We start from the raw sequence: 16,044 nt of genomic DNA, 5'->3' as shown, positions 1-16,044 counted from the left end.
AAGGAAAGGAAAGGCTAAAGGTGAAAGAAGCAGTTTGGTTTGGTGAATTGGTTCTACTTTTTCTTTTGTTCTTCGGTTATGTTCTTTACTTTTTTCTTTTTTCTTCTTTAGTTAGATAAAAAAAGATATTGTTTCTTTAGTTTAGTCAGTTCAGTTATTTCTATTTTTTTCAACACAAAAACCAAACCGGATTGAAATAACTTAAATTGTCAAAATTTATAAACAAATCAGACTGACCCTTAGCAAAAACCAAATCAAACTTACAATTTCAGTCGATTCAATTCAATTATTTTGATTCAATCAAAATTTTGCATATCCCTAATTACATCTGTATCCATAGGCATGAAAAAATAGCTACCAACATCTTTGCAACTTCTTGAAAGAATGTTAGTAGCTAAAAAAAAAAAAACCAAACAAACTATAAGACTGCTCCAAAACTAGTTAAGAAAGTCATTTGGATACTTAGACAAAAAGTTAAAAGAGCTGGATGATGAGATATATAACGTGATATTTTGAGTGAGTTGATTGCTTACTAAAAATGAGCGATCCTCCTCTTTTATAGCCATGCAAATATAATCTTTTACTTACAATTAGGTCTCCCAATTCAATGATATCTACGAATTGTTATCTTAGATAAATTAGGAAGATTAGAATTATCAAAACATCCTCCTAAGATTTAAGAGGAAAGGCTTATCCTACGTTTATCGTGATCTAGACTGAAAAACATCTCCGTTAAAGAGCAGAGGAAACTGCAGAAGATCATTATTGAATGCAATCTAAGAACTAGAAATGATTTCCACACCAAGAGAGCTCAAGAAGCCATCAAAGGCAGTAACAAAGCAAAGCAAAGCAATCATCTTAAACCATTGCACAGAAGGGGAAGATGCACATTTGATGAAGTTTGAGAACACTTTTACCAGCCATCATTTGTTTCTTCAGTTTACAAAGCCAGAGATTATAACAAGCCAGACATTGTTAACTTACATGATCTTTCTTCCTCCTCCCTACCCTGCAGCAATGAAGATTGCAAGTGTTCATAAGCAGGCAAATGCCTCTCTCAGGGCATGAGTACTTGTACACTTGCAATCTTCATCGCCAGGCAGACAGGGCAAACGTCGATAAACCCTTCGCAATCCCTACAGAGACACAGGTGCCGACACGGCAGTAACACAACAGAGACTTCTTTACATTTGCAGGCTCTGCAAGTAAGCTGCTGCTTCGTCAAAGGGCAGGCGCCAGAGCCTCCAGGATGGTTAGGGTTAGGGTTGGCATTAGAGGCAGTGTCGTCTACCTCACTACTGTCCCCAAAGCCTTCCTTTGCATGGATGGCACTCTGTGCAATGACCTGTTGTAGATTGCTCTTGAGAGCACTGACTACCGACTCATTGTATTTTGCTCGGTAGTGCCAGGTCTGGGCTTCTGTGGCGACCTGCTTTATTCTCTCGGCAAGCTCCTTGTTCTTGCGGTTCATGTTCTCAATCTCAAGTTCTTTCTCCTGCAACTTCCTGCCAACACCTCTCTCCAAGGCATTTATCAGAGAAGCTGTCTGTCTTTGCTTCAAGTCACGTATGCCCTTCGTAATCTTTGCTTCCTGCTCAAAACAAGAGACATAAGTTTCCAAGTTCTACCCTATCTCTGAAAACAATGATCAAACAAGTACAGATATAATGTGAAAAGGCTCAACTGATTGCCAATAACCAATTTAAACTTGCAATTTCAAAAAAGTTGCCGCCTTTTCCCATCATAAATTCCTAATAATAATGTCTAATCGACTGTTACTCTTCAAGATTTGTCCACAAAGTTCGGCCCATCCTTTTTCAGAAAATTTTTCCAGTTCACAAGGTAAAGGACTTTTCAGAAAATTTTTCCAGTTCACGGGGTTATGCCATGACAAACGTCCAAATAATAAGGATAAAACTGAGACAAATACAACATTATGAAAGCAACTGGCAAGATCAACCTCAGGAATGTGAACGTAATCCCAAGTATCTTTTTTTTTTTTTTTTCACAAAGCTCTCATTAGATAGAATGGTATATCTTCAAACAAGAACTACTTTCAAAAAACCAGTTTACCTGAAGTCTGAAATACTGATCAAATTCTTCTTTCTGCCGATCAATCTCAACTTTAATGCCATCACCAAGGGACAAGATACCAGGTAGGGCACCTTTGATGCCATCACTAGCAGAAGTAATAGAAGAGTTGCGTTCATCTTCCTCGTATGAAAGTTTCAACCCAGTTGATACAGGATTTTGATTTTGATGCAACATTCTTCCAGCTTGGGCAGTTTCATCTTGAAGGAAATTATTATTCAAAGATATATGAAGTTTTTGCTGCCTAGAAGCAGGTTCTGCTTCCCGAACTCTTTTGACAGGCTGGTTTGTTGTAGTTGTTTGCTCATTGCCCATGTAGTTTAAGGGATCAGCACTACAGCCAACTGGAACTGCAGAATAAAATCAGAAACAGCTTTAATATTCTATAGAGTAGAATACCAACAGGCAACAACCAAAACTTACAGAGTCAAGAAAGATTAACAGTGTTAATTCAATACATTAGCAAGGAAAAAGGTACAGGGGTACTCATATAAAAATGACATGGTCAATGCAGCCATACAGGTCGCATAAAATTAGTAAAATGGAGTAATGGAAGTGTAATGTGTTCATAATTAAGAGCTTCCCAGCAAGTTTTCCTTGGTCTTCCTCTACCTCTTTTGTTAAATACAAGTTATGCCTCAGTAGGAGCACAATAAACATGGCCAATAGTAAATGGTGGGCTGAAAAACGTGATGCAACTTCACAGCAACTCATTATCCAACTTAACGTGCATAATACATATTCTTATTCTCACTGTTCCATATTGATGCTGATTGTAGATGAGCTGTGATGAAAATGGACACGTGGACCTCTGGGAAGTAATGGTGGACGCCAAATTGCTACCACATCACCCAAGACAGGGAAAAGAAAGAGCTCAGGTCATCTACAGAAAGTGGTGTGGCAGTGAAAAGCTCAAGACTCAATGACAATTGGTATGGGGAAGAACAATCCCTCTGCATGGAGTAATGTAGAGGACAAGGGGGCCTTGTAGGATGAGCTTGTCACGAGGACAAATAGCTCTTCCCCCTTGGTCCACCATGACAGAATTAACTTATTGGCCTAAGGAAGTGTTAGTGAAGTCATTGTCCCCTTAGAAATCTGATGGTTCCTTCTGCAAAGTGTGGCTGTTAAATACAAGTTATGCCTCAGTAGGAGCACAATAAACATGGCCAATAGTAAGTGGTGGGCTGAAAAACGTGATGCAACTTCACAGCAACTCATTATCCAACTTAACGTGCATAATACATATTCTTATTCTCACTGTTCCATATTGATGCTGATTGTAGATGAGCTGTGATGAAAATGGACACGTGGACCTCTGGGAAGTAATGGTGGACACCAAATTGCTACCACATCACCCAAGACAGGGAAAAGAAAGAGCTCAGGTCATCTACAGAAAGTGGTGTGGCAGTGAAAAGCTCAAGACTCAATGACAATTGGTATGGGGAAGAACAATCCCTCTGCATGGAGTAATGTAGAGGACAAGGGGGCCTTGTAGGATGAGCTTGTCACGAGGACAAATAGCTCTTCCCCCTTGGTCCAGCATGATAGAATTAACTTATTGGCCTAAGGAAGTGTTAGTGAAGTCATTGTCCCCTGAGAAATCTGATGGTTCCTTCTGCAAAGTGTGGCAAGCACTAGCTGCTGATTGTATAGACACATAGTAAGCAGTCTGAAAGCACTCTTACCAGTTTTGTTTGTCCTCTAGTTCTAATCTCTCTTACGATCGTTGGGCCCTTATTTGACAAAACCTAGAACTCCAACCGCCAATTCAAAATTCATTCGAGATCATGTGAATACGGATCCTTGAGGCTCTTCCATAGCTTTGGCTCAAAGGAAATGTTACGCTGGGGGAGCTGAAAGTGCTCTAGGCAAGCTGGGCAGGGATAGAAGAGTTATTTAGTTCATCATGGATTGATTGTAATTAAAGTAGGTGGGAATTTGCTCTTACATAGGAATCCTAACCTCAAGTGGAAGCTCAATAGCCAAGTGAAGGATGATTGAGTAGTAATCAGGCTCAGAGAGAAGGGCAATAAGTTCCACTTGGCAAGCCAGGGATCCCCAAGCCACATTCAAACCAAAGGAGGAGCACTTTTTAGTTTCTTCAATCGGTAGCAGTGTCTGAAGATCCACGTGTTACCTCAACGGAGAATGGCAACACTAGCTAATAACACAAAAACATTCTTAAACTTAAGGTCCCCCAGGAGTTCAACACCAATATTTGGAAAATGAAGTAGCACTGTTAAGTTATCAAATTTCAGATTGTAATTGCTCTGGATCCATAGAAGGTGGTGAGCTGCCTCTGCCAGTTGCATGCAGCAAAGATGCATTAGAGAGACACTCTGCGTTTATTCTACTTTAAATCTGCTTCATCATTTAGCATTTGATTGAAACGAGCATGCGGATTCAATTTTTGTTTGCTTCAACTCTCTTCATCTTTATTAGTCACTTCTAGATATTCATTGGGCCTTTTCGCATTGGTTTCCAGCTTCTATTTTCCCTCAACTTCTATTTTATTGAGAGAGAGAGAGAGGGGGGGGGGGGGGGGGAAGAAGAAGAAAGAAGTCTGAATTTTGCACCATCCAGTGAATAATCGAAGGGGTTCATGATCAAAGGAGCCAAACTTAAATTCCAATTTCTTCCTAAAGAACTGGTTTCTTAAAACAATGCTGACGAACCAAACCTTTGCAATTGCTATCCAATGAGCTAAGATACCTATAACATGACTCAAATCTCATATTCTCAACCTCAGAGGCAAACACATTCTTCCATGTAACAGCACCAAATAATTGAAGTGAAAAAAAAAAAAGCAAAATCGTAAAAACAACAGCCAACAAGCCAATTAGAACACTCACAATCTCCAAATAACTGCAACTGGGGCAACGCATTGGCATCATACTGAAAGCAGTTTCCCATGAAAACGGGAATCATGGGATTGTTGTTATCACTTCCACCAAACATATTCCTGACAACAAAGATTTAACAAATTAAATATTGCAATAGAAACAATATCAACCAAACAATTTCTCAAATGAAAAATAACTAGATGCCAACAATCAATCACAGAAACAAGAAGGGAAAGGAATCCGATGAACCAAACACCCTAATACATCTGAAGGGCTCAAAAGTCAAAAATTTAAGACCGGAATAAGCCTAAAAACATATATTCTACTTCTCTATAATGAACTAGAACGACTAAGGGAAATAACACAAAATCATCAACAACCCCCAAGAGGATCACTGATGGGGCCGTTGACTCACCGAGAGACAGAGACAGAAGAAGATCAAAGAGCTGCTAACACACAGGAGTATATTTCCGATACCAAACTTTCTCTTCCAGCAAAATGGAAATATCAGAGAGGAAGAAAAGGCACAGAGAAGCAATAGGGATAGCTAGAAAATCCCTAGACAAAATATATCATCTTCAAGCCCATAAAATTTTCTGCCCAAAAACCATAACCTCGCAAACTCAAAACCCACAAGTTTTTGCAGCAAAGGAAGAAGCCAGGATTCCCAAAGCAAACGGCGAGCCTAAGACTAGACCCAGAGATTCCATACCCCAAACAGAAACCACAACTCCCAACCCGGAGATTCCCTAAACCAAAATAATCGGCAAAACCCAGAAAAAAATTAGGTCCAAAAGAGAAGTAGAACCTGAGATTTGAACAACTTGTTGAGAGATCGTCACACCCAGTCGGCGAACATAATGAATAATGGAGAGATATAAGGAGGGATATACGCGAGCATCGGAATCAGGGAAAATGGAGGGGGGAAATCAAAGAAACCGAAATGGGTACCTCGAAAAGGGCGGAATCGAGAGAGGGGGAGAGAAAGAATCGGTTCAGTTGGGTCTGAGGATGGGAATAATCAAAGGCATAACAATAGAGGATGAAGAAGTAAGAGTAGTTGAGGATGATGATGATGTTGCAAGAAGGGTTTCGGTTACGAAAGTGGATGATTCCATTTGGTGGGGTTGGAGATGGAGGTGGAGGAGGAGAAGGGCGAGGAAGATGAGGAGGGTTTGGAGGAGAAGATTTCTTCTTCTTCATTTCTTCTCCTCTTTTCTCTCTCCTCTCTCTCTCTCTCTCTCTCTCTCTCTGTGGCAGCTTTCTTTTCGTTTTCCCACCAGTAATTTTTGTTTTCTTTATTTCGGTTACCAGACGCGAAATGACTAAACTGCCCTTTTAATTTTAGTCCTATTTTATATTTAATCAAATAACAAATAAATAGAGATATAGCAACAGTTATGCACGTATAAATTGAAGAATATATTTGATAATTAATGTTTAAATTTTTATTTTTTTTTAGACAATATTTATGCATTTTTAGTTGCCTAATTAGTTTTATATTAGATATTAGATCACTAAATTATAGTGGTTAATTGACACATATGGTAGATTTATAATTGATGATCTCAATTTGGATGATAATCTTATTGTTTCGGATATTATTTACAATTATTTGTGACAAATTATGAATTTAATTCTTGTTCACATGATAAATTTTTAAATAATATTACTAAAATTTAAAAAAATTAACAGAACTTGAATATAATAGAGATTCGTGCCGATAATACATTCTGAAATTTGAAGGAAATATAACAATTACTTCTCTGCATATAAAAACTTTGATATTTTGAATGATACAAAAATAAAACTCATCGTAAATCTATTTATAATGGTCCACCACATTAATTGACAGTTAGTATCTATCGTTGTTCTACGATTACATTCGAAACATATTTTTTGATTAGTTATTCATTATAATGATTATTCATGACACAAGTTATTTTTAATTTTTATTTTCTATAAAAAAAAACTTTAATAACATGTTTGATTTTCTTTTTCCACGATATGTTTTGGTCGTGTACGAATTTAATATAAAAAACAAACAATGATCAAACAATCAAATACAAACAAACACACAAGTCTTAGATGCAAAACTCAAATTAGGGAAAATTATTGACCGAAAAAATAAAATATCACTATAATAATATTATTATAATAATTTCAAATATATTATATACATATTTATATATCTACGGCTCATTTATAAAAATATACAAAAAAAATTATATAAAACTATATTCTAATCAGAATATGAGTTAACAAAAATTAATTATAAATATATTTCAATCACAGTCAAATTTAAATTTTGAATCACAATTATTATATATTATTGCCACAAAAAAAAAAATAGGCTTATCGACATTAAGGAATGGTGCATGCATGTCTACTTAGTGGACCACTCAAGCATCAATTATTTTTGAGTAAAAAATCTCTTGTTGATGCCTCTTTAATATTATTATAGTCTCTTATCTTTTTAAAAAAATAAATTATATATCGAGTCACAATCAAATTATACAAAATACAAATAAGTTACTCTCGTAAGATTCAAATAATATATATTTTTGTAACGAAAATACTTTTTAATCGCTCAATTATGATATTTTTTATGGCACTTATGCATTTAATGTATTACACATTCATATTAATATAATATAAAATATATATATTAACACACAAATATTATTTAATCATTCATTACTAAATGCAAAAAAAACATTATAATTTTTGTAAATAAGAAGGGGGGAGAGGGGTAGTTTGGTCTTTCCACATGGCCCCTGGATTTCTTGCGGAAGGAGTTGTTTGGAGGTGGGTGATAGGTTCAATGCCAATGACCCACCACCACAGAGAAACAACAAAAAATATATATATATATATATTTTTATTTTGAAATTAAGAATCAAATTTTATTTTTTTATAATTTGAGTTATAAAATATTTTAAATTTTTTTAATAAAATATTTAAAAACAAAGAGTTACTAAAAACATTTATAATATTTTACAATTCGGATTAAGAAGGGTTAAATTTATATTTTTATTTTTATATTTTTATCATGTGTTGGTTCAGATTTTTAATTATTTTGATTATATTTTTTATTTGTATTTTAAATTTAATTTAAATTTTATATATTAAATTCTTTTATATGATAATTGAGTTTTTCGTTATTCGACTACATCCATATACATGTATTCTCAAATTAATTTAATTTTAATTTATAAAAAATAATTAAATTAATTTATTTTATTTTATTTTTTTATATATTAAAATATATAAATTAAATTAATTTAAAAATACAGATATATGAATGTAATTGAATCAATTAAAAATTCACTTGTCACACAAAAGAAATATTAAAATAAAAAAATTAAATTGATCTAAAAATATAAATTTAAGATATAATTGAAATAATAAAAAAAATAAATAATTATTTAAAAAAATATACAAATATAAATTTGGACGACAGGGAATAGTGAATTTTTTAAATTTATTAATAAAATAAAATTAAAAAAGGGGGGGAAATTGACGAAAGGAAGCAGGTGTGGAGGAATCATCGCAATTAAAGCGGTCTGAAAACGGCTGGCTGGCTCTCTCTGTCTGTCTGGCGCCGGTCCCGTCCCTTGTTTCCGGGTGGGCCCACCGCCCTGTGGGCCCCACACTGCAGCGGCCCAGCTCTGCTCGGCTCGGCTCGGCTGGCCTCGACCGTGTCCGTCCGTGGCGGGTACAACCAATCGGACAACTGCGACCCGTAATTCACGGACGCTCCAAGACCAAACCTGTGATTATTCCCCTTGGATTCCATTTAATTACGTTTTCCTTTGAATCTTACCCGAAGGAGCCGTGGCATAACGTTTGGTCCAAGGCATGGTTTTCTAATTAATTCACATTTAAGTTAGTTTATTATCACTTATGTGTCATGGATAAAATTCTATTAAAAAATTAAAAAATATACTTTTCTCATAATCAAGAAAGTACGTAAACAAAAATAACTTCAATATCAAAAAATTCCTCCAAAAATTCAACGAAAAAGATAAACATTATTTATAAATATTTTAATTATAATAGATTCTAGAATATCAGAATAAACGTTATCCATAAAAATCTTAACTATAGTGTATTTCAGAATATTAAGATAAATATTACATAAAATAATCTAAATTCTAGAGAAACTTGTGAAATGTTTATGCTATTCTATAAATGAATGAGTCATTATTTAAAAAAAAGTATATATTTAATACTAATTTCAATATCATATCTAGATATTCAGTATTTAACTTAAACATTAGAGTATTTGCATAGGGACTTTCTCGATCTATCTAATCGTTCTCATTCTTACAGAATCTAAGTGGCCTAACGATGAAATTTTTAGTCTATAAATTTATTGTTGTGTTTGAGCAATAAGTAAACTTTTTGATATTTATAAATTAATTTGTTTGCATTTTGTTCGAGTTTGTTTACGAACAATAAATGAGCTTTAAACAAAAGTTGGTTCATGGATCTAGACAATTGACTTTGTTCTGGAAGATAAAGGAAACAAACATGAATGCAAAATAATGTTAACACATAGAGTTCAAATGCCATTTACAAAGCTAAGGATGTTTGAGTTCTAGTTCGATCTAGATCGAGAAATTGCAACTTAGTTCTTTAGTTTTAATACTAATCGTAACTGGTTTTGGTCCGTTTCAATCTGGTTCTGGTCTAGGACAACAAATCAATTATGGTTATTAAATATTAATGATAATTAAAGTAACAAATAATATATAATGCGTATGATGTATTTTTTAAAATTTTATATCGAAAACAAGAAAAACAATATAGATCAATTTAGATCGATCGCGACTCCAATCGATCAAAAATCTCTTTGAATGCTAGTCTTGATTTGGTCCAATTTAGACTAAATATAAATACTCTTATTTAGAGCTCAACTTGTAAATAAATTGAGTCCGGACACAATTATAAATAATATTAGATATTACTACATCCCTTATATATGGTGTCTACTAATAATATTGGATATTGTTTTTAAGATATTATTTTTTTAAAATTAATAATATATAATACATACACAATAATGATAAAATTTTCAAACAATATTATATTATAAAAGCATGTAAAATAAGTATTATTGTTAGAATGTTGCTTTTAAGTAAAAGATTTAACATAACCATATATTGATGCATCTATACGAATGTAGAAAACATAAAAAAATTTCGAACCCCATATATATATATATATATATGTAACATAAAAATTGAGAGGTCACTGACACGATACATAGCAATTTTTGGCCCAAACTGTCACACTTTTCTATAAATCACTGTTTGTTCGTTTAGGCTAACAGGTAGGACGGGTAAGTTTGGGTCAAAACTCGAGCCCTGACCCCTCAAATAGACATAAATAATACACTGCTCACATAGATTTAAATTTGAACCCACAACCTTATGACACCCAAACTCCTAAACGTGTATGAAGAACCGTATGTGCTATCCCAAAAAGTTGAACCCTACATATTTTGATACGATAAAATTATACAATGGCTTTAAAATATAAAAACTTATCTCAAACCGTTATAGTTTATTTGTACATTTAAAATGGTATTCTAAGCACTTTTTTATTTTTTGCTATTATTTAATTATATTAAACATAAAATAAATCATAATTTTGAAATTTTCAATAATTCTCGCTTACTCAATATTCATTTTTAGTGTTAAAATGTAATTTAAGAAACCAATTTTGGCAATTTTATAAATTGCTTTATCTAATAATAAATAAATCACAAAATAGTTTATTTAATTAGTATTTTAATTTATCTAATGTCAATACTAAAATTTAGAATTTTCGTGGGCCCTCTAGCCTTCTTTTTAAGCCGAATGAATCCAGTTTAGGCCCAATGAACCTCTTTGAATTGAACTATTTTGGGCCCATTTACCTTATTTTTATATTTTCTTTAAACATCTAAACACTATTATAAAAATAAACAAACATATGTTTAACCTTTAAATAGCATCATTGTATTAAAACTCATTTTGTTTAAATTTTTTATTAAAAAATTCAAAAAAATAAATAAACTATAAGTTTGTCTTTATTTGGGGTTAAATAATTTGGAAATAACAAAGTTTTAATTATTTAATTGACAAGGGATCTATATTTATGAAGACATTATTACACTTTTAACTTTTTTTAGAGAGCCAATTATGACATGACATATATCTCTTTTTATAAAGAGATGTTACGTGTCATGCTTCTCCTTATCTCACTGAAGAAGTTACTCATATCTTGAATACTTTTACATCTAGTTTAGGAATCTTGGACTATCATTGCTAGAGATCTCACCCAACAATCATAGAAGATAATCTCACTAAAAATCTCGTTGTTCGTTAAGAGTCGGACTATATAAATAATGTAATTCTCATAAAATAAACACTCTTGTGCTTATTTGTTACTATAGTATTGCACTCTTTAAATCAAGTACAAAATCCATCTCGAGAGACAAAAGCCCCACTCTTGAAAAAGTTTAATGTTAGGCGTGTTGAAAGCCTATTCCTAGCAACATCACTAGTCTTCTATAATTTTAAACATTTTTATATATCAAGGAAAAAAAGTCATAAAATCGATTTAGCTTTTAGCCTATGTTTTCATCATATGGATTTTTTTTTTTAATTACAAGTACCTTTATCATAATAAAATATTTTTCCAAAAACTAACACTCCACTAGTCTCCTCATCAATACTTTATTGATACTCCCATTAACTTGCCTCGTAAAATATTAGAGATGTTAAATAGTTCGACAAGCTTGCTTGACTCAACTTTAGAGATGTCTAATTTGGCTCGATAGACAACTCGTCTAACTTAGCTCCACTTGTCATTTATCGAGCTAAGCATTTAAGGGGTCGACTTGACTTGTGAACTTAATTCATTAGCCCGATTGAATTTTTATTTTAATTGTGGATGGCTGATTGATGTTTAATTTAATGATTATAATGCTTTGAAATTATCTCGAAAATATCATAAATTCACAATGACAGTCAACAAAATCCAAATAATTTATATCTTATATACTAACTTTTTTACAAGAAAAATTATATTTCATACACAATAAGGCGTAATTAATTAAATAATTCTAAATACATAAATAAATATATAAATCATACATAGTAATTGGAGTTTGAATCGAAAATCTATATATATATATATATTATAACAAAACAGCCACCAAATTTTTTCATGCCCATTTCCAATTACTATTTTGATATTTTATTATGTTTTTTTAATTTTTTTTACTTACCCGAAATATAATTTTTATAAGTCCTTAATTAAGTCTAGATTTGTGAAAAATATGTAGGTTTTGGAACATGTAAATGGTTTTTTTCATGGTTGAATAGTGTTTGGAGAGTGTGTAAGCATGCTGGTATATGAAGAGTCAAGATCTAATCCATATTGTTAATTTTTAAATATTAACATAAAATTTTAATTGAAATAATTTACATAAAAATGAAACTTTTTTAAATAGGGATAAATTTTGAGATATCAGGTAATACCGTCGAATATCGAATGCCAAGTAATTTTTTATTTTATTTTTATTTTATATATAGTTTAATTAATTTAAATTTATTTTTTTATAATTTTATATATAACTTAACTGTTATAATTTTATTTTTTAACTTTATTTTTTTTTGTTTTTTTTAAAATATGACCTATTTTAAATGTGATAATTGATTGTTAGGAGGAATATGTAAAATCACGTATGGATAATCAATTTCAAAATTTTGATTATTATTATTTATATAATTAATTGATTATTTAAATTATCTTTATTTTATATATAGTTTAATTATTTTAAATTTATTTTTTTTATAATTTTAAATGTTATAATTTTATATATAACTTAAATGTTATAAATTTATATATAATCAATGTAAAAATGTGACATGTCTTAAATGTGGTAATTTTGAAAATTTGATTATTATTATTTATATAATTAATTAATTATTTAAAATATCTTTATTTTATATAGTTTAATTAATTCAAATTTATTTTCTTATAATTTTAAATGTTATAATTTTATATATAACTTAAATGTTATAATTTTATTTTTTAACTTTATTTTTTTTGTTGCTTTCTTAAAAACTTGATATGTCTTAAATATGGTAATTGATTATCAGGAGAAATATGTAAAGTCATGTATGGATAATCAATTTTGAAAATTTGATTATTATCATTTATATAATTAATTGATTATTTAAATTATATTTATTTTAGATATATATTAATTAATTTAAATTTATTTTCTTATAATTTTATATATAACTTAAATGTTATGATTTTATTTTTTAACTTTTTTTCTTTTTTTTGCTTCCTTAAAAATTTGACGTGTTTTAAATTTGGTAATTAATTGTTAGAAGAAATATGTAAAGTCATATATGGATAATCAATTTTGAAAATTTAATTATTATTATTTATATAATTAATTGATTATTTAATTTATCTTTATTTTATATACAATTTAATTAATTTAAAATTATTTTTTATAATTTTAAATGTCATAATTTTATTTTTCAACTTAATTGATTATTGTCAATTATTTAATTCTCATTTTTCCCATTAATCTACTCCCAAGATGTGCTATATGTTGGACTAAATTAAATGTAAATTAAATTTGTGTTTTAAAAATTATGTTAAGTGAGTAAGATTCGAATTGTGTGGCAAAGCGGGGAAAAAAAGAAAAACTTAATGGTGACATGTGATTTGATAAATTGAGATAAATAAGAGAATTTAAAGGAAGAAAAATTAATAAAATAAAACAAATATCTCTCTCTCTCTTATTCCTTCTCATTCCTGTTTGACCCTTCCATTTCCTTTCTTCTCATTTCTCGATTCTTTTTCTCAAATTTTCGCTTCTTCTTTACTTTTATTTAGTAAATTTAACCGTATTTTTTACCCAATTTGATCTTCTGGTGTAACATAGCACCACTATTCTGTCAAGTGAGTTATGTGAATGCAACTAAGAAAAATTAGGCCTTGAGGGTTCTTGTGGTACGCACATATGAGACAAATACACGTGAAAATCTAAAAAAAAAAAAGTCTACCATTGAATGCATATTTCAGAATAAAAAAGTTGGTTATCATTTATTCTTTTTTTTTCCTATTATTGTGTAATTTTTGTATTTTTTTACGCATTACTTATTGTATTACATGCTAATTTAGGTTTATTTTTTACATAGTTTCGGAATAGAGTTATGTGCTTTTAATTGTTTGTCTACCCTTAAATGCATATAAGAAAATATTTCAAAATCTATAATTCTTTTGTTGTATTTTCATGATTGTAATACAATTATTTTATTTATTTTTTTACTTCTTTATTATAATTTTCATTTATTGTAACTACTAAATTATATAATTTTTACTTTAACAATTTTTTTTTTTTTTTACGATATCCATGCATCGCATGGGTGATCCACTAGTATAAAGTAATTTTTGTAACTTTTAAATATTTATAAAATTTAATATTACTTTAAAAGTAAAATCATAAACTATTAAAAATTTCAACTTTTAAACTTTTATGTTGTAAATTTTCTATTTTACGAGTAGAATTTATATTTTTAAAAATATTGTTATATCTTAGATATTAATTAAACAAACATATTTTTAATAATTATTTTTGAACTATTTTAAAAATAAATTGATATTATGCTCAACTTGCTAAGGCTCGTGAGCTTAGACCAAATTTGTTTTGGAGTCCAATGAGTCAATTTGGCTCACTCAGCTCTAGACAGGCTCGTAGGATGAGCCCAAACAACGAACGAAGCCAAACTCAATCCATTCCATGAATGAGTCAAACTCGACTTCATTTGTTTATTTAGTGTCAATGATATGAGTGGTTTAGATTGGTCCATTTAACATTCCAAATGTTAATCCATTTCTATTTATAAATATACAAATTGTCAAAGTAAAAAACCCATTAAACTTTATCGAAAATGTTATTTGAACAATCGGTTATGACATCTTTAACGATACACGTACATTAATGTGTTATATTTTATATCATATAAATACAAATTTACAACATATCAAAATGTAAATATTACTAAAAATGTCATAAACTTATGGTCCAAACATCATTTTGCACTATTAAAATGTCATCAATTATCACCTTGCAACATTCCACGCTGTATAAATCAGAGCAAGCCACGTCGAATGGGCACCTTCCACAAATAGAAAAATCCGGTGGATGTGGGACGCAGCACAATATATCCAAATTCCAAACAACATAATATCCACTACCCTTAAATCCCCAAAATACCCCCACTCTATTTTTTATTTTATTTTTAAAAATTAACCCCTTAAGTGACCGTGAAATAAAGTTTCCTGATATTGCCCTAGTTGTAACATCCCGTTCGAGCGATAGGCAGATCCAAAATAACTTATCCTGATAGGCCTATACGAACTTCCCAGGGATCACCCATCCATGGATTACCTCAGGTCAAGCACGTTTAACTTAGGAGTTCTTTGCCAACATTCAGTCCAAAAGGTATCCAGCTGGTGTTGTTTCCTTTCTTACACTATCCTCGATATATACTAATTTCTCTAAGCTCTCGGGGTATTACACTAATGATCAACAATAAATGGTGAGCGATATAAGTTTCCAGATTTGAATTTATTCCTTACGCAGCCATTATGGATTTGACTTAAATTTACCTCTCTTGTCGATAATCATGGAACTGAGCGACAGAGACCCTACAAGAGAGGACATCCCAAAAGTGAATTAAATAAATTTATTTTAGTTAAATCACTCTAATTTATAATTTGATAAATAACAAATAAAAAATTTGATTTCAATTCGAATTCCAATATAAAATTTCCCATTTTAAACATAATTAACCAAATCATGGCCATCCTTGGTAACTTGAACTTGACAAATCATGGCCATAGCTGGTTTTTGCCAATCCTCCTCTTTGATATCTTCAATCTTTTTTTTTTTTTTTGGGTAATGGAAGAAAAATCATTAGAAAATATTTTCAATTTGAAAAATTAGTCAAAGTTCTTATCTAAAGTGCTAACTCATCTCAATTTATTTTTTTTACACATTAGAGCACTTATAATTCACGCTCTA

The 16,044-nt window shown here is 30.7% G+C and overlaps 1 protein-coding gene across 2 annotated transcripts; it reads right to left on the bottom strand.

The window, feature by feature from the left end:
* Positions 1-827: 827 nt before the first annotated feature.
* Positions 828-6,198, bottom strand: LOC127790789 (E3 ubiquitin-protein ligase BOI-like). Of its 2 annotated transcripts, none has more exons than XM_052320469.1 (4): positions 5,746-6,198; positions 4,947-5,056; positions 2,074-2,441; positions 828-1,591 (listed from the first exon to the last, which is right to left on the bottom strand). In XM_052320469.1, exons 2-4 carry the CDS (start codon positions 5,050-5,052, stop codon positions 1,058-1,060), a joined length of 1,008 nt encoding a protein of 335 aa, XP_052176429.1. In that variant the 5' UTR covers positions 5,053-5,056; positions 5,746-6,198; the 3' UTR covers positions 828-1,057. The 2 variants fall into 2 exon arrangements, with proteins under 2 accessions (XP_052176429.1, XP_052176430.1); XM_052320470.1 differs by lacking the exon at positions 5,746-6,198 and adding an exon at positions 5,353-5,731.
* Positions 6,199-16,044: the final 9,846 nt, after the last annotated feature.

The sequence above is a fragment of the Diospyros lotus genome, chromosome 14 (assembly GCF_014633365.1).
Source record: "Diospyros lotus cultivar Yz01 chromosome 14, ASM1463336v1, whole genome shotgun sequence".
Classification (NCBI taxonomy): Eukaryota; Viridiplantae; Streptophyta; class Magnoliopsida; order Ericales; family Ebenaceae; genus Diospyros; species Diospyros lotus.
Note: the sequence above shows the minus strand (reverse complement) of the source record. Positions and strands in the feature narration are given on the sequence as shown.

What these genes read in the sequence shown, in the direction of transcription:
- LOC127790789 (XM_052320469.1), bottom strand. Translation starts at nt 5,052, where the DNA reads ATGTTTGGTGGAAGTGATAACAACAATCCCATGATTCCCGTTTTCATG. An exon ending in GTTGCAGTTATTTGGAGATT is followed by an intron (nt 2,442 to 4,946) that starts GTGAGTGTTCTA and finishes TTTATTCTGCAG; the next exon opens with TTCCAGTTGGCTGTAGTGCT. An exon ending in ATCAGTATTTCAGACTTCAG is followed by an intron (nt 1,592 to 2,073) that starts GTAAACTGGTTT and finishes TGTTTTGAGCAG; the next exon opens with GAAGCAAAGATTACGAAGGG.